General features: G+C 42.3%; 1 protein-coding gene across 4 annotated transcripts in view; it reads left to right on the forward strand.

Annotated features, from left to right (window-relative positions):
- The first annotated feature begins 834 nt into the window (after positions 1 to 834).
- Positions 835 to 20,689, forward strand: part of BMP2K (BMP2 inducible kinase) — a 122,516-nt gene continuing 102,661 nt past the window's right edge. For all 4 annotated transcript variants that reach the window (XR_003568474.1, XR_003568475.1, XM_027854613.1 and 1 more), the window contains exon 1: positions 835 to 1,024. Coding sequence is in view for 2 of the 4 variants with exons in the window: in XM_027854613.1 (XP_027710414.1) it covers positions 835 to 1,024 (190 nt within the window). In the remaining 2 variants the exon portion in view is untranslated. The remainder of the gene's footprint in view (positions 1,025 to 20,689) is intronic.

Here is a 20,689-nt window from a genome sequence, read left to right on the forward strand (position 1 = left end):
GAGGACAAGCAAACAGCTCTGCACAAACAAGGCGCGTGCAGAACAAATGGGAGGGAAGGGGCTAGGATGGAAAGGAAGCAGGAAGGGCTTCCTGGAGGAGGTGGGCCCGGAAGGGAGCCGGGGAAGGGGCGCTTTTATTTAGTGGGCAGAGCCCGGACTTGGAGTCTGAGGGGCAGACCTGGATTGCTCTGGGTCTCAGTTTCCTCCCAGGGCCCCCTCTGGCTTCTCGAACCCGTCCAAGCTCCGCGGGTGTCGGGCCTCAGTTTCCTCAGCCGGACGATGGTGGGGTGGGGGTGGGTGGGGCCAGCTCTGAGGTCCTGGGGAGGGGGCGGGGGCCGCGAAGCCCGGAGCCTCGGAAGGCCCCGCCCCTCCGGGACGTCCCCTCCCTCCTCTCCGCCTCCTGCGCCCCGCCCCCGTCCTCCACGTGATGCGGAGGCGGGGCGTCACTTCCGGCGGAGGGCGCTCGGCGCTGCGCCTGCGCGGAGCTCCGCTCGGAGCAGTTAGTCCCGGCGCCGCGGCCGCCGACGGCACATCCCTGGCTGGCAGGCAGAGAGGGCGGGAGGCGGCCGCGCCGACACCCCCGGCAGCAGCGGCAGCAGCAGCGGCAGCGCCACAGCCCCGCCGCGGGCCGGCCGCTCTCGCCCCGCTCCCTCCTCCTCCCCGCCGTCCTCCACGCTCAGGCACCCCCCCGGAGTCCGCTCGCCGTGGGGGGCAGCGGGGGGCCCTCGAACCGCGGGCCTCGGTGTCCCCGCGCGCGCTCGCGCGGGATGTGAGGCTCCCGGCGCCCGCGGACTGCGCCTCCCGGGGCCGCGGGGGCCTCGCGCCGGCCACACCATGAAGAAGTTCTCCCGAATGCCCAAGTCGGAGGGCAGCGGCGGCGGGGCCGGCGGAGGGGGCGGCCCAGGCTGCCCGGGCGGCGGCGGCGGCGGCGGCTCCGGAGCCGGCTCGGGAGCCTCCTCCGTGGGAGTCCGCGTGTTTGCCGTGGGCCGCTACCAGGTCACCCTGGAGGAGCAGCTGGCCGAAGGTACCCGGGGCGCGGGGCCGGGGCGGGCCGGGCCGGGGCGCGGCGTCGGGGCGCTCCCTCTCCGCGAGCCGGGCGCCGGGAGGGAGCGAGCGAGAGAGCTAGCGCAAAGCGGGCTAGAATCGGTGACTCAAGTCAGTCCGCATGCAGTAAGCGCCTACTGTGTGCAGCCTTTCGCGCTGCTCAGCACTCCCCAGTGACCTCCAAAAAGAGGCGAAAGGGTCCCTGCCCTCCTGGAGCTCACAGTCAGTTCTAAGTCCGGCTAGGGAGCGCGTGGTTCCTTCCGACCGGTCCCGTCCAGGCACTAAGTCCCGGGGGTGCCTAGGAAGGTCAGAGACCTGCCCTCGAGGAGCTGACAGTCTAATGGGGGAGGAGGGGGGAGAAAAACATGCAAACAACTAGGTACCGGCAACTTCTACGCAGGATAAGAGTGAAATAGTCCACGGAAGAATTGGAAAGGTCCGGGATGGAGACCTAGGTCCTGTGCGGGGAAGGGGCTTGGCCGAGGTAGTACAGGTGGGTTTAGAACCTAGGTCCTCCGACTTCAATTCCGCCCCAGTCCCCCTCCAGGCACGCTGATTGAAAACAAACAGTGCTGAAGGCGTGCTCTCCCAGTTAGTCGGTCTCCTGTGTTAGCCCTGGAACTTGGTCAAGTCCTGCAGAAATTGATGTCATATACTGACCTCAGATGTTCAGTGATAACTTCACGTAACTGCTTTCCACATCGGTTTTCTTCCCCACGAAAAATTGCTTTTTAGGGAAGCGGTCACGAAACACGTGCCTTGAGTGTGGTTTTAAAGTGAGTCTGGTGGGACGCACAATTGTGGTCACGCTCTTAAAACTGGCTTATTAGTAGCTCTTAAAGGATGTTATGGAAGAGCAGGTTTGAGTTTTCCTTACTGAATAAGCATCTTACTCAGTACTCCCATTATTGCAAATGACTGTGACGGTGATGTACAGAGTGGATTTTAAAGATCAGTTAGCTTTTCACACTTTGACTACAACACCTATTGCATTCCTTTAAGTAATTATTGATCACTGGCTTTCCATTTTTGTAACTCGCAAAACCTCAGAAACTATAGAAAACTTTATGCTGTGTTGCTAATTCCTGTTTTCACTGGCCCCTGGAGGTTGGTTTGTTGCTTGGTGTTATGATAAATTTTATTTTAGATCAGTGTAATATTAAGATTCGAGCAGCCAGGTGGCGCAGTGGATTAAGTGTCTTGCCTGGAGTTTGGAAGACTCATCTTCGTGAGTTCAAATCTGGCCTCAGGTGCTTCCCAGTCGTCTGACCCGGGAAAGTCACTTAACCCCGTTTGCTTCGGTTTCCTCATCTATAAAATGAGCTGGAGAAGGAAATGACAAACCATTCCAGTATCTTTGCCATGAACACCCCAAAAATGGGGTCACGGAGGAATCAGATACGACTGAACAACAGTATATTAAAATTGAGAGTTTGGGATTCATAAGAACTAAATCTATTTCTTTGTAGTAGCAAATACTTCCTTTAGAACCAAGTTGAAAAACAATTATTGAGCAGAATAGATATGTATTTCATTTCTGTAAATGTTTTAGAAAAGTTTATGTATTTTGAAAATAATAGTTCTAAAATGCATCATGTACATATATATTTTCAAATGCCTTAAACAACAAGCAGATTAGTATAGGAGAAACTTAACGAACTTGACTATTTAAAATCAAAATGAGATAAAGATGGAATGGTTTTGTGAATGATTAAAAGTATAAGGTGTCTAATTGAGTAGAGAGGTAACAACTAAAAGAAATATATTTGGTGGAGGGGCGGGAGGTCTTGGCCTCAAAACCAAACCAAAGAAATTCCAGTTGACCCCTTCCACCCAAAAAGTATTTGATGGACTAGCCGAATTCATTGTCTTTTAAGTTTACCAAACTGCTTAATTTTAGGCATTGCTATTACTTCATCTCTTTTTTCTTTAAACTGCTATCATAAATAATTGAAGTGACGATATATATAGCTTCAGATATGTTCTCAGGCTGTTAAAGGTCTAATATTAAATTAGTCTTAAGGTTTTAGTAGTCATGAACCATTTCAGTGACCTTTGCAAAGCTATTCAGTTTCAGAGAGTAGATTAAAATGTAAATGTAGAATTAGAAAAGTACAACTATTAAAGAATCTATTGCAGCCACAATAAATTTTGCTGATAGTGTGCCATATGTAATCTCTCTTATGATAAAATGAACCTTTTGTCAGGATGTTCATAACTAGAAGTAGAAATTATATAGAAGCTTGGAGAAAATTTCCAGGACCTCAGAAGGGTGGGTACTGTGGAAAGAAATCACTGGATGCCAAGAAAATGGCATAAATTATGTTCTCTTCCAAAACATAGTCATTCATAAGGTATGTATTTGGTAGTCTTGGGGTAGAAATTGGATTCTGGTTGGAGGGGGGGCCAGTCTCAGAGAAGGTTGAAGGTGGGAAGGTTTGTAGAGGGGGCACCTGCTGGCCTCATATACCTTGTATGAGTTAATCTACTCTGACCAGTGTCTGAGGCTCCTGGAGTTAAATCTTCAAACTCTTCTCAAGAGATGTCTTCCTGGGAGAGACCTCTTTGACCACTCTCTTTCCTGATTTCCTTCTTTTCAAAGCATTACAGAAACGATCAAATCACTTTAACTTTCAAGATTAGTCCTAATAGACTTTAGACCCTTATAGATTTTAGAACTGGAAGGGCACTTTGAGGTCCTTTAGTCCAGGAGCTAACTTTTTGTGTGTCATGAATTGCTTTGTTAACCTTTGAACTCTTTAGCATAAAGCGTTTAAATGTGTAAGATAAAATATATAGGATTATAAAGGAAACCAATTATTTTGAAATGTGGTTATCAAAATGTTTAATAAGTTCCTGGGTCCCAGGTTAAGAACCTATGATTTAGTATGATGTCTTTATTTTACACATGAAGAAACAGAGGCCCAGGGAGGTCAAATGAGTTACCCAAAGTTACACAAGCAGTAAGTAGCAGAGCTGAGATCAGAGAACACATCATATAGTGTATGCAGACAGCATTGTGGCCAAACTGACGTGTGGAATCATAGAATCTCAAGAGTGGAAATGGCCCTTGGAGAGGCCTTGGCCAACTGTTAACTGAACCTGAATGTCATCTACATCATCCTGGATGAAAAGGTCTTTCAGCCCCTTCTGGAAGGTGAAAAATTCACTACCTCCCTAAACAAGCTATTCTACTTTTTGGGCAGTTAAGTTTTTCCTTGTGTGGACCTCATTTAAACTTCTTTTCTCTCCCAATGCCTAGCTAGCTGCACAGTGATCTTCATATAGTCATTTACATTCTTGTTGAAGGAAGCAAAACCAAGTCTAATCTCTCTTTTACATAATAACCCCTTCAAGCATTTCAAGACAGCAGTTGTGTCCCTATGAAGTATTTTCTTCCTAAGTTCCTTCCATCACCAGCCCTGTGGCTTGGTTTCCAGTCTCTTTGTTATACAGTTCATCCTCCTTTGAAGTAGTTCAGCTTGCTTCTGCCCTTCCTAAAATGTGGTGCCTAGAACCAAAACAGTACTCTGAGTGTGGTCCAACTGGGGCAGATTACAGTGGGACTATAGCATACTAAGTCATTGCGGACTCATTTCTGTTAATTTGATTTAAGGTTGCATTAGCATTTTTGGTAACCATATCAACTCTGGACTAATTGATTCTTAGCCAACAACACACCCCAACCCCCCCCTTCACAAAAACCACTATCTCTTCACCTGTACCTTATGTACGTGCACACACATAATTTTTGAGGGAAGCTGAGAACACAATGGCTGTGGTATGGCTCTGGCAACAGAGGACCTAGGTTCATATCTTGACTGTCCCTTACTACTCCTACTTCCTTGACCTTGGGCACATAAATTACATAGCTTCTCTGGATGTCTGAGGGGAAAAAGGGTACTGAAAGAAGTTTGGTGAACAGAAAACAAACTTGGCTGACTTTACCCCCCCCCCCCCAGCCATAAAAGAGTTTCTTTTTCAAGGGATTATGGACATAGCAGTGCACAGCATACCTAAGTTGTTGCAATTGATTCAACTCTGTAACATCATATACTTTGTATACATTGTAACTTGTTTGTCCCATAGTATGCTTGTTTGAAATTACTATACCTAATATATAGGTGTGTATATACCTGTATGTGGCTCTAAGAATGACCCATTTTAATATTTGCTCTAAATTTTGAGGCATTTTTTGTGATTAGTTCTTGTTAATGGATTTACATTTAGAATACTTTAGAGATACTTAAGTGGAATCATGATTTCACCCAAGTGGGTGCGCGTTTCAGTTGTGCAACAATCACACTTTCCTCTTCTGTGCATTTTTTTCCTTCATTTTTCCAAATCCCAATATACTACAAGTCTTTTTCCTAAGTCATTTTGTTGATACCAAATACTTCCTTAAAAAGCTAGAGTAGATACAATATTACATAGCCTATTATTTTAGATAATAAACATTTCATGGGTGCTGGTGATCACTTAGTCTATCTGTTGCCTTCCTGCCTCCTGCTCCAGCCATGGATTTCATGGATGATATCTTTTTTGCTTGCAAGTCATTGGTAACATGCTGTAACCCACTTAGGATCCATTGGAAGTCAATCTATGAAAGTTCAAGCTGTAAAATAAACAAAAACTTTAAAAATGCAATAATGCATAGATTCTTTGCATGAAAGGAAATAGTTTCCAAAAAGTCAAATGCCCAACACTGCACAGTCTTTTTTTTTGTTTTGTTTTGTTCTAAAGAAACATTCAGGGAAGTATCTTATTGAAGCACAAAAATGGCCTTTGGGGGTGGGGGTAGGAATCTAGTGTATTCTCTAGGCTTGAGTCCTATCAAAATTCTATACATTTTAAAGAGATAGTTGGTGACTGTCTGGACAGAGAATCAGTTAGTGTGGTGTCATCTAGAATAGATCAAGCCAGGCTAACCTCATTTCCTTTTCTGACAGCATTGCTAGCCTGGGAGATTAAGGAAATCTCAGAGATACAGTTTTTCTAGATTTAAGTGAGTCATTTGGCTTCAGTTCCTTTTTGAAAATCAGCTCAGACCTTTTCATAGTTCAGGGAATGTGACAAGTCAACATGTTTATCTGACTGTAAAGATAGGCACTATGAGGAGAGATTTCAAGCCATCTATCATCTCCTGCTGTGTGTTTTGCAGGCGATACTGATGGCATTTAATCATTGGTCAGATAGGTAATGGCCGAGAACCATTGAAGGTGGATGAACATCAGATAGGTTATGGCGGAAAATCATTGAAGATGGATGAACATTCATTCAGTGCTTACCCACCAACATGGATCTCCAACCTGATCTCTAACCAGTTTCTTTAGATAGCTGTATTTCCATTCTGTATTTCTCATGCTATTCTTATAGAACAGATGGATTGTTATAGGCTAGATAACAGGGAGTACAATGAGGTGACTTCTGAATTGGTTGAATAGCAGGATCCAAAGAGTAGTCAATAGTGGTTTGATGTCAGTTGGAAAGGAGGTCCCTACGGGCCTTTGCTGGAGATCTTTCTGTCTGTGCCATGTAACAGTTTTCTCTTGTTCCATAAAATTTTCTTATCAGATCTGCAAGTGATACAAATGTGGGAGGGCAGTCAGGATTCAAAAAGAGTATGCCATTGGGCTTAATCTAATGAAATGAAATCCCAAATTAGGACTAAATGTAAATTGTTACTATTATTAAAAGTCAACCCCACAACTTTAAGTTGGGGAAGGAGTGGTTTTCTGGAATTACTGGAATCCTAGAAGGAAAGACTAGATGCCTACTTGTAAATGTGTTGTATAGGTGGATCTTCTTTAGGAGTTAGGCCAGACTGCCTTTGAAGTCCTTTTTGAAGTTCTGTTTTTCTGTGAAATCTGTATTAGTGGGAATTCAAGTGTAAAGATTGTGGATTTTTATATGTTTGAGGCATATTGGCATCTCTGCACATGAGGTCCATATGGAAGCAGAATGATATTAAAGAAGCTGCAGTAAGCCTTTTGAAGGTGGGGTGAAGTTGAAATTGGAGAGCTGTGTGGATTTGGCAAGATTGGATGATGAATTTGAAATAGGGACCAACTGGCAGAAATAGGGATACTGAGAATTTATCCTAGGGTTCCTTCAAATGCCACCTTCTGGCAAGCATTTAAATACTTGAGGGAGGATAGGTGGGTTTAGGTTAAAGTGTTAGGAGTCATTGCCAATTTATCGATTGGAGGTGAAAATGTTAGAACATCTCTGAAACTGATAATAGTAAAGCAAAATGAAATGATTTATAGAAATTATATTTAAATGCTATTTTCCAGAAAGTAATGTCTTCTAGGCCTCATCTAAGGTTGCTTTCATCACTAAAAACCTGTGATTCTATGATGTGTGGAAGAGTTGAGCATGGTTTGGAGGAATAATTGATTTGACATTTATTGAATGTCTACTCTGTGTAAGTAACTATATTGGGTGCTATGGGGGGCCACACAAGTGAATAGGATACAGACATTTGCCCTCAAAGAAATTTATAATTTAGTAAGGGCTATGAAAAATCCAGCTTTTATTACATCTTGTAGTTTATCAGAGGTATGAGGTGCTTTTGGAGCTCCGAAGAGGGAGAGATCATTTTTAGCTTCTGGGTGTCAGGGAAGATTCTAGAGGAGGCTTTATGGAGGAGATGGTATTTGAGCTTGAACTTGACAAGGGTAGGTTCAGTTTGTAGAGGAAGAGATGAAATGGGAAAGGTTATCCAGGTAAAAAGCACGGTTCACTTTGACTGGAGTTACAGTGTATCTAGGTGGTGCAGTGCAAGATAAGACTGGAAAGGTAGGTTAAGGGTCAGCATTAATGCCAGGCTAAGGAGCTTGAACTTTATTCTATAACCATTGAAAACCATTGCACCCATTTCCTATTGCCATCACCCTAATTGTTGTTTGATGATATGCTATTCTCCTGATCTTCAGCCCCACCCCTGCCTGCCTTCCCGAGTTCTGTATGTCACTGGTAGATGCTGTGTACAGTCAGTGCTCTGCCCAGAAATCTTCATTGGTAGTGAGAGAATTGATCACACTTTGTGATTTACTGGGCATGGGAACTTAGGGAAAAGGAAAGAATCAAAAGTAACTTTTGTTTATTTTACTTAGGTAATCAGAGAGGAATGGTACCATTAAAGGGAAGCACGTTTGGGGGTGGAGAGAAAGGAGATGATGAATTTAGTGTTGAGTATGTTATGTTCAAGGTACCTAGCAGATAGTTGAAGATTCAAAAGATGGTGCTATCTAGGCAGATATCAATGTTTGAATGATTTTTGTGGAGATTTTAGTTGAGAGAGTTGATGAGCTTGAGAAGCAAGAGAAAAATAAGTAGAGACGAAAAGGCTGAGGAAAGAACCTTAGGAATTTTCTGCGTTTAGATTTTGGTAGGAAGAAGACAGAAGTCAGATCTTGGACAGGTAATGTCACAGATATCAAGGAAGGTAAGTTTAAAGAAGTGTGGTCAACATTAGATGTTCTAGAATGGTCAAGGAAATTGAAGTCTGAGAAAAAGCCATTGGATTTGGTGATTAGAGATCACCGATGCCTTGTGATATTATTTTTGGAAACATGTTGACCAAAGTGAAATAGAAGCTACCCTTTTGATAGCTGTAGAATAACTTCTTAATCAGATGTGTTTAAAACATAGTCATTCCATTTACCATTTTTCACATTAGATGTATTTAAGGGAATAATTTTCTTTTGAATATTTGGAGTGTAGACCTTAAGGCCTCACTGTGGTATTGAAATTATTCCTTATTGCTCGAAGGTTATACCATCTAAATGCAAATTCTAGCAAGTGTTTCCACCCTGGAAAGGCTTTGAATACAAGCTTGGTGCTTGGTGACTTATGCTTATATAGCTTGTCTAAATTTTGAGGGGCTTGTCACCCAGTTGGGTCTAGGTGATTTTTTCAGCCTCACATCCTTACCAGAGACATCCAACGTCTAAGAAGGACTTTGATCTAAATGAATGGTGTTAAAAGACCCAACACCCAGCTCCTCCTCCACACAGCTTCCAAATTGATATCAGAAGCACACTTCTGAACATGTCCAGTTCCTTGTTGGAGAAGTTTTAGTGACTTCAGGTTTCCCTTGGATAAAATATAAACTCTTCTGTTTGTCATTTAGAGCCCTCTAAACTCTGGCTCTAGGCTATCTTTCAGGGCTAATTATACATTAATCCCTCTCACCTGCTCTGGGCAAACAGGTTTACTTCTCCCATCTCTTCTCCCTTCCACCTCTGGAAATCCCTGCTTCTCTTAAGCCTCAGTTCAAGTGCTGCTTTCTTTTCTTTTCTTTTTTTTTTTTTCCAACTAACAGTTTTTTTTTTTTTCTGGCCAAACAGAGGAGTTTGTGTTTTATTCTAAAGGCAATAGGTATTCAGAAAAGCATTTTGAGCAGAGGAATAACATGCTCTTAACTGTGGCAGAAATATCAATTTGGTGTATGAATTGAAGAGGGAAGATACTAGAAGCAGGGAGTCCAATCAGGAGGTAGTCTAATAGTCCAGGGAGAAAAATCCTGAATTGGAGTGGTGCCGTGTGAATGGAGAAGAGACAGGTGAGAGATGTGCTGGTAGAATAGACAGGATTTAGAAGCTCTTTGGAAGTTTTTTGAGGAAGAATAAAGAGTCGAGATGACTCTTGAGTTTGTGAACCTGGGTGACCGTCAACATTGTGATAACTCTCAGAAGAAATCGGGAAGTTAGAGGAGTGGTAGACTTTGGAGGAAAGATGGAGTTCTGTTTTGGGCGTGTTGAGTTTGAGATGCTTACAGCACAGTGAGTTCAAAATGCCCAGTTCACAGTTTTGGTCATGTGGGATTAACGCTTAAAAGGATCTGAGGTTTAGATGTATGTAGATCTTGGAATCATCTACATAGAGATGATAATTGAACCCCTGGGAGGTGGTATATAGGGAGAATAAAATACCCACAGTTTGATACCCACAGTTAAGGGACAGTTCATTAGACAGTGATAAAGCAAAGGAGATGAGAAAGACTAGTCAGGCAAGTAAGAGGGAAATGGGAAGGGGGAAAGGAAGAGAACATTTATTAAGAGACTACCATGTACCAGGTTTACATATATCTCATTTGATCCTCACAGCAACCCTGTGAGGTAAGTGCTGTTGTTATTCTCATTTTCCGTTGAGGAAACTGAGGCGGGTAGAGCTTGAGTGACATGCCCAGAGTTATACAACTAGTTAGTGTCTGAGGTTGGATTTGAACTCCGGTATTTCTGACTCCAGGCCCAGCTCTCAATCCATCGAGCCACTAAACTTCTTAGAAATAGCAGCATCACAAAAATTCCAGAGGGTAGAGTATCTGGGAGGGAGAGGATGGTGAACATTATTAAACAATGAAGGATTAGGACTGAGAAAACAAATCTTTTTGTTTGGGAGAAATGACTGTTGCTCAGAAGGCTTCTTTGAAAGGGATGTGTCTTCTGGGAAACTTTATTTTTATTTTAAAGGTTGATTGCTTTTCAGATGTTTATCTCTTGAAAAAGCAGTGACCTGTGGTGTTATAGTTCAGTTTTTCTGATTGTTCTCATTGGTATCACTATGAAATTGATGAATATAACTTGCTAGTTCACTTTTCTCTGCTTGAAGTATTTCTTTCCCCACCTGCCCCCCCACACCCCCTAAGTGTAGTATGTGACGAAGTATTGAATCTTGGACTCATCCTTGTTGGAGTCCTGTGTGATATTTACTCGTCCAGTATATACAATTTGGTCTTACAATTTTCTTGCAAGTGTTAATTCTTGTATAGTTTCTTTGGGTGTATAGGTTAGCCATTAATGATGCCTCATGATATCTTGCATGTTTCCTTTTCTATTTGTGTTGCTTCTGCTACTGTACCTATTTCAATTGTATTTTAAAAATTTGTATTAGCATTCTGGTTTTAGTCATGTTTCATTTCACCTAATTTTTATTTTCTTGTTTTTTAAACCAATTTCTTAGTTAAAAAAATAATTTTGTTTTGGGTGAGGATCTTTGAACTTGACAAGTCCAGTGCTGTATTCACTGTGCCACCCAGCTACTATAAAGAGATGGCATTAAAGATGAGCATCTTTAATTTGATTGTTCATCTTGCCACATTCTAGGATAGGATTGCAAAATGTAATTGAGGCACCTTCAGAGTTAAAATGTGCACATTTGCGTTTTTGAGTTGGTAAGATCTCAGTTTGGGCTAAGATGCAGTTCAGGTAGTTGAATTCCTTGCAGTAGGGAAATTTATAGTCAGTGTGATGCAGTATAAGGAGTATTGAACTTGGGGTTCCAGGGTTTGAGTTTGGATCCCAGCTGGACCATTTATTATCCCATGTGACTCTGGGCAAGTCGTTTCACCTCTTTGAGCTTTTGTTTCATAATTTGTACATGGAAGAGGTTGAGCTGGATTTCCCGTGGTCCCTTCTCGCACATAGATTTGTGATCCCATGATCCTCCAGTCTGAAGTAAGAAAGGGCTCAGAAAGAAGCTTAGAGTCAATATTTACACTTGTCAGGAAACTTAAAGTTCATCTAGTCCACCCTCCTCATACAAGTGAGCAAATTAAGACCCTAAGTGAGAATGTTTGTCCAACATTAGACAGGGAGTAAATAAGTGACAGAGATGGGATATGAACATCTATTTTCTAATTCTACATACATTGCTCTTACCACTGGTTCTGTGTGGGTATTAGCAAGAAACATAAATAGATTGTAGTTTGTGACTGTGGATAGTGAGATAAGATGAGGGTTTACCTGAAGACCAGAGCCTTCAATTTAGGGACATTTAGAGGGGAATTACATGGAGACAGAGTAGTTATTGATGTTTGGGTGACAAGAATATTGGCTGATTATACTCTACAGTGTGAGAAGATCCAGGTCGAGTCATCGGAGGAGAAATTGGCAGAGGGATAGGTTGATTGGAAACTTTGGTGAGAATATTGTTAGTTAGAATTACCTGTGGCCTCTGAGTGAGAATTGATATTAAGGACTAGGTCTAGTTTATCTTGAATTATCTCTGGTCTGCCAAAGATATCCCCCTGGTTATCCACAGCCATTCATTCAGTTCATTTAGCAAATGTTTATGAAGTGCCTCAGCACTAGACATTATCACTATTAATTCTTACCTTTGCACCAGTGATTTCCAAGAGGTATCTTTAATTGTCTGAAATTTGTGTGTTCCTTTGGCTCCTCAAACTTGACGTGGCCTAACAGAACTTAACCTGTTTTTCCTGTAAGCCTGTTGGTCCTTCTGATTTTACTGTTAGTGGCACCTAGATGTGTGAATCTTTGGTTTATTTTGTCTTTTTCATCTCTCATATCCAGTCAGTTATTAGGTTCTGTTAATTTAATCTTTAAAATTATAACCTGTCCCATTTCTACTATTATAGGATAAGCCTTCATTACCACTTACTTGGATTATTGAAGAAGCCGTCTAACCAATCTTTCTACTTCCTTTTTCTTACCCCTCAAATTTGTTATACTGTTGCCAAATTAACCTTCCTTATGTTAAATTTGAGTGAATCTTATTGAATACAGTTACAATTTCTTAGTCTACATGGTATGGTATCACTTCAGCTTTCTAGCCTCATCCTACACTATTCCCTTCCACATATGCTATGCTTCAGCCAAATTGGACTACTTGTTCCCGTATATATGCCATACTGTATTGACCCTGTACCTTTGCTATTTCCCTTTCTCATTCATGGAATGTGCCAGGGTTGCTCGTCCCCGTCCAATCACCACTTCTTAAAATCTTATCCATAATCATGATGTTTTTTCCTTACTTTCTCTTAGTACTTACTTTGTACCTGTGAGGGACTGGACACTAGCACTCAACAAGTTCAATTTTGGGACAAAATGAGGTATTTCTTGGTCAGTGAACAATTACCAGAAGGTTTACTTAAGTCACCTCATAAAGAGAGAGTAGTCCTTAGTATATACACCCCACTTTGGCTTTATATGGAAGTGGATTTGGTTTGAAGGGTGCTTGACCCCATGTTGGTCAGTTTTTATTTTTATGCCCTTAGGTGACTAGGAAGATACAGCCAGAGGGTACCAGGAAACTTCTTCAAGAGAGCCATGGTTTGAGCCTTTTGCCTTTCTCTGGGCCCATCAAGGCCTGTTTTGGTAATCTTTTTTGGGAAAATCTAACCTAACCCAAGGGGGTGGGGAGATCACATGGCACTACCTGGTGGCAAGGTCCTAAGTGTCTTCTAGAGGTCTTTCCACCATTTATAGGCTGTACTAAGGGGAGAAAGAAAAAGAATTTATGGCCCTTAGTCTCCTTTCTCCCCTAATTGTAAAGAAGGACCTAAAAAGAAAAATGTGGAGAACAGAAGCCAGAAATTTCTAGACTTTTCTTTTTCCTTTTGGAAAGACCAACTCTCAGATCTTAATGATCTGTTCTGTGTGGTTGATGATGTCATCACAGTGGGTTTCGTCACGCATGATGTTGGTGAAATTTAGGAACACAGCCCAGATAGTGACATCTCAAGTACAGTGCCGTATTCTTCTCCTGATTGTAAGGCAGCAATGATGAACAGAAGCAGCACCAGGAGGATCAGGGCCCGAGCACAGACTATGACCCTTCTGGCACAGTCAGCAGTTTTTCATGATGCGTTAGGGTCATCGGTAGGAGAGTGTCTAAGAGGGCATAAGCCTCTTGATATGCAGCCTGCTGTGGGATCTCAGTTGCTACCTAGGTTCTTTCAGTATCACCACCTATTCTGTATTCCCTGGATCACCCACCAAAACCTCCCTCTCCCTGAGATATGAAGTTTCTGTCCCTTTAGAAGCCTCTGTGGAGGGGCTGCCCCTTCTTCCGCAGGGGCTCCATAAGGATTCTCCTACAGCTCCCTCCAAGAACCCGGAATTGCCACCAAGTCAGCTAGGAGATCTCTTTCAAAGTAAATACATGTCCCTATCGTAGTTAGAGCAACAGTTTTACTTTGCTCATGCTATTCAAGGGGGAAAAAAAAAGCTTCCTTCAACAATGAGTGGAACCAACTGTTCCTTAAACCACCTAAGCCCTTTCTGAGAATGGAATTGTTGGTATCATTCCAGTGGAAGGGAAGCATACTAAGTAAAGGGGTCCTGAGCTATTTCTCCAGGCTATATGGTGCCCTCTGAGGGGACATTGAGGACAACTGTGCATTGAGGAAGGAATAAGAAAAGGCTGGAGGTGGTCAACCAGATGTTTGTTGGAGGATAGTCCATTGTTATCAAGTAAATCTTCCTGGAGACTGGATCCCAGAAATCCTTAGTGGAGAGCCCTTCCCTTTCCCAGGGTGGCATCGATTTGTTGCCCCCATGGCTTCAGGGAGGTTGGACCCTTGACTTGAGCAGTCAGATGCATACAGATACAGCTGTTGCTTAGCGAGAGAATACCTCTTGCCCTGAGATGGAAAGTACCATATGCCATGTTTGGTGTTACTTAGATTAGATGGGTGATCTGGCTGGCACAAGGAGCCCATTTAGTCAGGAATGGCTGCCTTGTCCTTAGGATCATTTGGTTCTGTGCATAGCACAACATGGCATCAACATTCCAAAGTCCATATTGGCACTGGACACATTCTGGAACCTGTTCTTATAGTGACTCCCATCTGTTTTAGGATGTGTATCTCTGATGTATACTGACATGCCCCACAAACAACCGTATGCAGTGGCGGGAGGCATTGTCAAAATTCCTACGTTGCTCTTGACCCCAAAGTGGAAAGCCTTTGATTGTTCAGTCCTATTCTTTCCAAGCCCCAGACCACTTGGCCAAACCCATGGTTGCTGCTTAGGAATCAGCATGCGTGAAGATCTTCTGTGCCCTATCTCTTAAGGCTTTCTCTAATGCCAGCCATGCAGTCTGGAACTCTGCCCACAGGGGGGGCTTGTCAGGACTCCCATTTTCTAGTGTATCTCCCACTACTGAAAAAATGCCTGCTGAAGTCCATTTGCATTTGCCTCTGTCATAGAAGATGAAGTTACTGGTAGACTATGCAAAACAGAATTCCTCAAGAACCAGGTCCTTTCCTTGTATGTGGGGGGGTGGGGGATGGGGCCCATTTGGTTAGTGGAAGAGGCAGCATTCCAGGGCTTGGACTTCAGGTCTCACTCTCTGGTGCAGTTGCCACCTGTTTGTGAAGGGTGCTACTTCTTAGGGACTGAAACATGTAATTTTGAATGTGTTGCCTCTCTTTACAGTAGGGATTTCCTATGCACGGTCTCAAAGAGGAATCAACGTCTGACCTCTAATGGTCAAATCTGGACAAAAAGGTGAATTTGTGACCCTGTGTTACTGTTTAGTATCAACTAGGGCCTGGTAATAGATAAGCAGCTGCTTTTCATTTTCTGTACCTTTTCCTGAAAAATCTTTTTAATTCTTTTCATTAATACTCTTCTCTTTCTGCATATTTTAAACGTTTTTGTTTGACTCACGGTTCTTATACCTTATTCCTCCTTTAGTCTCTGTATTTCTCTTTTGAGCTCTGTATTCTGAGCAGTTTCTGTGTGCCTTCTCTCTTTTTCTCTTGTGCTGATGTTACTCTTAGAAGTATTAATTCCCACAGGGGTTAGAGAGGATAAAAGTATTGTCCTGTGATAGAAATTTTCCTCTTTCACTGATTATGTGGTCCATTCCTAACCCTCATCCTCCTTATGACCATGTTCCTTCCGAGATCTTTGAAATTTCTCTGGGTCCCTGCCCTCCCCCTGTTCTGAGGCAGGATGCTCTTGATAAAGGCACACAGCATTCTCTCAGAGGAGTAATCTCTCTAAGTAATGAATCCCTGTGGATTATACCAACTGTAAGGTTCTCTGTCTCCCAACACAGAATGTCTCAGTCCTTTCTTGGGAGTGTTCTTTGGTGGAATCACCTTCCACTACTGAGTCAAGATTCTCCCTTTCCTTTCTTTCCCCTTATATTCCCGCATCGCTCACTTTCTGACACCTTCTTCATTGTCAGAGGATCCCTAAGGACTGGAACTTGCAGCATTCTCAACTTACTCTCATGTTGGGAGGACCTCCCTAAGTCTGTGGTCTGTGCCCCAGGTGACTTCTAGGGGGCAGAACTGATTCTAGCTGAATGTGCCAGTTTCTTTTACTTCAGGCCTGGTGCAGCTCTCCACATAGTTGCCACTCTGTTCCAGTTCCCAGTTTCTTCTGTTCTCTGGCTGTGTGGCTGAGCCTTGAGGTCCAGGCTGTACATGCTTCTGTTTTTTCTGTACCTTTACCTGAAGTGGTGGATGTTGGGTTGCCATGACATGGTATGGTGGCCTGAGTTCAGGAGCAGACTGAGCTGGTGGAATCCACAACCTCAAGAAGATTGCTGAGTGGATCTCTTGTGCTTGGTTGGGCTGCTCTGACAGTGTTAGGGGCTGGTGGGGCAGGATGCTGAGTGAATAGGTTAGGGGATTAGAGATTAGCCTTCTCTGGTTATTTCAACAGGTTTTTATTTTATTTGGGTTCTGATGATTACTTGGGCTAAGTAGACAGCTGCAGTTACTTGTGTAGTTATCTCTTGCCCATAATTTTAAATATGGAGAATTTTAAGAGTTCCTGAGAATTGGAAAAGTTAGTCTTCATCTTGTTTGGGTCATATGACCCAGAAATTGAGTGATTATTTTTCAAAAGTGGTATCGTGAGTGGCTGCATTGGGGAATTTGCAACTCCAGAAGTTACAAAGTTGCTTAGGCCACTCCTTGGTGGCTTTTACTCTTGATTTTCATGGTCATGGCCCATGTCCTGCAGGGTCATAAGGGTCCACCAGAGGAGTCTGTTGGACAGCCTATTTCAGATCTTCTTGGCTATATTCTGTTCTGGTTCCCACTTGAAAGGCAGGCAGACTTTCAGATGACTTAGTGGGGGTTCTTAGTATATCCAGATGGGGAATGTTGGTTCATCAATATCTGAGGACTCCAGTAGGTCTCTGGGCGTGGGCAAGGGAGTATCAATAACTTATTTCAGACTCTGCCTGGAATCCCTGGGTTTTTTCCCTGCCCCTTGTATTTCCCAGTCCTTTACAGAACAGTCTAGATCCTGGATTTTCTTAAGGTTGATTATCCATCCCTTCTGTGGACCACTATCTGATCTAGGGCCTCTACCACAGTGGCCTCATCTTGCTTGGTTAGCATTGTGTCATCAGTCTAGTGTACTTTAATGCCCGTAAGAAGGGGGGCCATTTTTCAGGTCTTTTGCCTGCTGTAATGTGCCAGTATTAGGGAGAATTCAGATAGTCCAGGGGAAGGACAATGAAAGTATAATGGGCTTGTTCTCAGGTGAAAGCCAACTCCAGAGAGAAAGCCATTGGTGAGGTTAGTTACCCCATACCACTTTCCCTAGGCCTGGTCTATGTAATCAGGAACAACTGTAGTGATAGGCATGAGGACTTTGTCAGCTCACTGTAGTCCCCTGTAAGCTGCCAGTGCCACCTGCCTGCCTTCCTCACAGGTAACACAGGGTTAAAGGGAGCTGGTATGATGAAATGCTCCAGCTTCTTTCATCTTAGTCTCTAGAGAAAAAATGTCATTTCACCCCCATGGAGACCTCATAGTGTTTGGTTTTAACTACATGAAATAGTTAAAGCAACTCTAGCGGTTTCCATTTGACCTTATCTGCAGTAATCTACATAAGAGGTTCCTGAAAAGGCACATCTGGATAATGATTGCTGAGAGTTCACAATTCCTCTTCTCTCTGTCATCTTCCTTCTGTAGTTTCCCCAAATGAGCAGGGATTTTACAGGGTGCTTTAGGTTTGGGTGGGGCTGAAGGGCCCCTGTTGGTGCTGAATTTCCCTGTACAGTTTTTATAGCAGCCTCATAGACTGGGCATCAGTTGCTTTCTTATCACGCTTGGTGTTTCAGGAGTCATGTCCAAAGCCTTCTCTGAGAGTTGAAGAAAATCTGGTAGATTTGGCTTATTGTAGCACCTCTTTCATGTATTTTTTTTTTGAATATAGATGCAAAAATCTTATTTTATTTTAATTTTATTTTTATTAATTAATTTTGATTTATCACCAATCATTTCCATTAGCTTTTGAGTTTTAAATTTTTTTTCCTCTCCCTCTACAGCTCCCTCTCCATGACAGCATGCAATCTGATATAGGCTATACATATACATTCCTATTAAACTTATTTTCACATTAGTGATGTTATAAGGAAGAATTAGAACCAATAGAAGGAACCCCAAGAAAGAGGAAACAAAACAAAATGAAAGAGAAGGAAAAAAAAAGAGCAAATAGTCTGCTTCAATCTGCATTCAAACTCCATAGTTCTTTCTTTGGCTGTGGGTAGCATTTTCCATCTTGAGACTTTTGGAGATGTCTTAGACTGTTGCATTTCCAAGAAGGGGTAAGTCTATCAACATTAGTCGTTGTACAATGTGGCTGTTATTGTTTACAGTGTTCTTCTGGTTCTGCTCACTTCACTTAGCATCAGACCATACAAGTCTTTCCAGGTTTTTCTGAAGTCAGCCTGTTCATCATTTCTTATAGCACAATAGTATTCCATTACATTCATATACCACAACTTGTTCAGCTGTTCCCCAATTGATGGGCACGCCCTCAATTTCCATTTCTTTGCCACCACAAAAAGAGTTGCTATAAATATTTTTGTACATGTGGGTCCTTTTCCCATTTGTATGATCTCTTTGGGATGCAGCCCTAGAAGTGCTATTGCTGGGTCAAAGGGTATGCACATTTGTATAGCCCTTTGGGCTTAGTTCAAATTGTGCTCCAAAATGATTGGATCAGTTCACAAGTCTACCAGTAATGCATTAGTATTCCAATTTTCCCACATCTTCTCCAACATTTATCATGTTGGCCCATCTGATAGGTGTGGTGTGGTACCTCAGAATTGTTTTGATTTGCATTTCTCTGATCAAGTGATTTAGAGCATTTTTTCATATGACTATAGATGGCTTTAATTTCTTCATCTGAGAACTGCTTGTTCATATTCTTTGAACATTTATCAGTTGGAGAATGACTTGTATTCTTATAAATTTGACTTAATTCTCTATGTATTTTAGAAATGAGGCCCTTATCAGAGACACTGGTTGTAAAAATTCTTTCCCAGTTTTCTACTTCCCTCCTAATCTCGGTTGCATTGGCTTTGTGCAAAAACTTTTCAATGTAATGTAATCAAAATGATCCATTTTGCATTTCATAATGTTCTCTGTATCCTGTTTGGTCATGAATTCTGTTCTCCATAAATCTGACAGGTGAATCATTGCTTGCTCTCCCAGTTTGCTTATAGTATCAGCTTTTATATCTAAATCATCTCATGTATTTTTTATATCACATGACATTACAGTTATTTGTGTATATATTATGCTCCCCTTCTAGATTGTCATCTCCATACGGGCTGGAATCATGTCTTATTTAGTCTTGGTTATCTTCCTTGGTGCGTAGGACTGTGTGTATTACAAGTATTTAATAACATGGCATAGTGAATAGAATGTTGGTCGTGGAGTTAGGAAAGAGCCAGGTTTGAATCCATACTCTGATACTTGTTAGCTGTATGTCTGTGGATAAGTTTGAGTTTCAGTATTTTCAGCTGTAAAATAGTATAACTATAGTGTAAATAGTGTAAAACAGTGGATAAAGTGCTGGGTCTGAAGTCAGGAAAATCTGAATTCAGATCTGGCCTCAGACACTTATAGGCTGTGTAACCCCAGGCAAGTCACTTCACCCTGTTTGCCTCAGTTTTCTCATGTGTCAAATGGGCTGGAGAAGGAAATGGCAAACCCAGTACCTTTGCCAAGAAAACCCCAAATGGGGTCATGAAGAGTCAGACATGACTGAAACGACTGAACAGCATCTCTTTTACAGGATTGTTGTAAGGCTCTTGTAGGATAGAGCATGTGAAGCATTTGGCAGACTTTTAAAGCACTATATACAGACGAAGATATTGAATTTGGAAATTAAATGATTTGTAGCCTGTCATGTGGTTAGTTACTGTTGGAGGTGGGACGCGAATCTTGTTTGCTTACTTTCTGCTTAGAATTTCTTTCACTATTCTATGGTGCCTAGTTACTCATTTTCAGAGATGTTATGGGATAAATAGAGTTTTTTGAGCTAATCTAGGAAAAGATAACATTCCTCTGGGAAAATGTATTCTGAGTTATAATTAATTTATGGACAGATTTTTGGAACAACCCATTTTTGAATAGGGAATACTTCTGTATATAGAGGATAGTATGTATGGATATGAGGCAGGTAGATGGCTCAGTCTATAGAGCACTGGGCCTGGAGTCAAGAAGACCTGAGTTCAATTCCAGCCTCAGACACTTATTGACTGTATGACTTCTGGGCAAGTCACTTACCTTCCATTTGCCTTAATCTACTGGAGATGGAAATGGCAAACCACGCCAGTATCTTTGCCAAGAAAATCCCATGGACAGTATTGGTGTACTGTGATCCACGAAGAGTTGGACACGACTAAATGACAACATTTGTGGGTATACCTCACAAGTAGTACCAGTTGGAAATAGATTTAAGGATGCTTTGGAAGTAATGGTGATAGATGAATGATTTTAAGGGGGGCTATTAATGGAGCATTTGTTGTTAGGAGTGCTTAAGATTAATTTCTAACCTGAGGGATGATATGCATAAAACTTAATAAACATTGAACAAAATGAATACATTAAGTAATGTGTAGAACCATT

This window comes from Vombatus ursinus, unplaced genomic scaffold (genome assembly GCF_900497805.2).
Source record: "Vombatus ursinus unplaced genomic scaffold, bare-nosed wombat genome assembly UNPS02010461.1, whole genome shotgun sequence".
NCBI classification, from domain to species: domain Eukaryota; kingdom Metazoa; phylum Chordata; class Mammalia; order Diprotodontia; family Vombatidae; genus Vombatus; species Vombatus ursinus.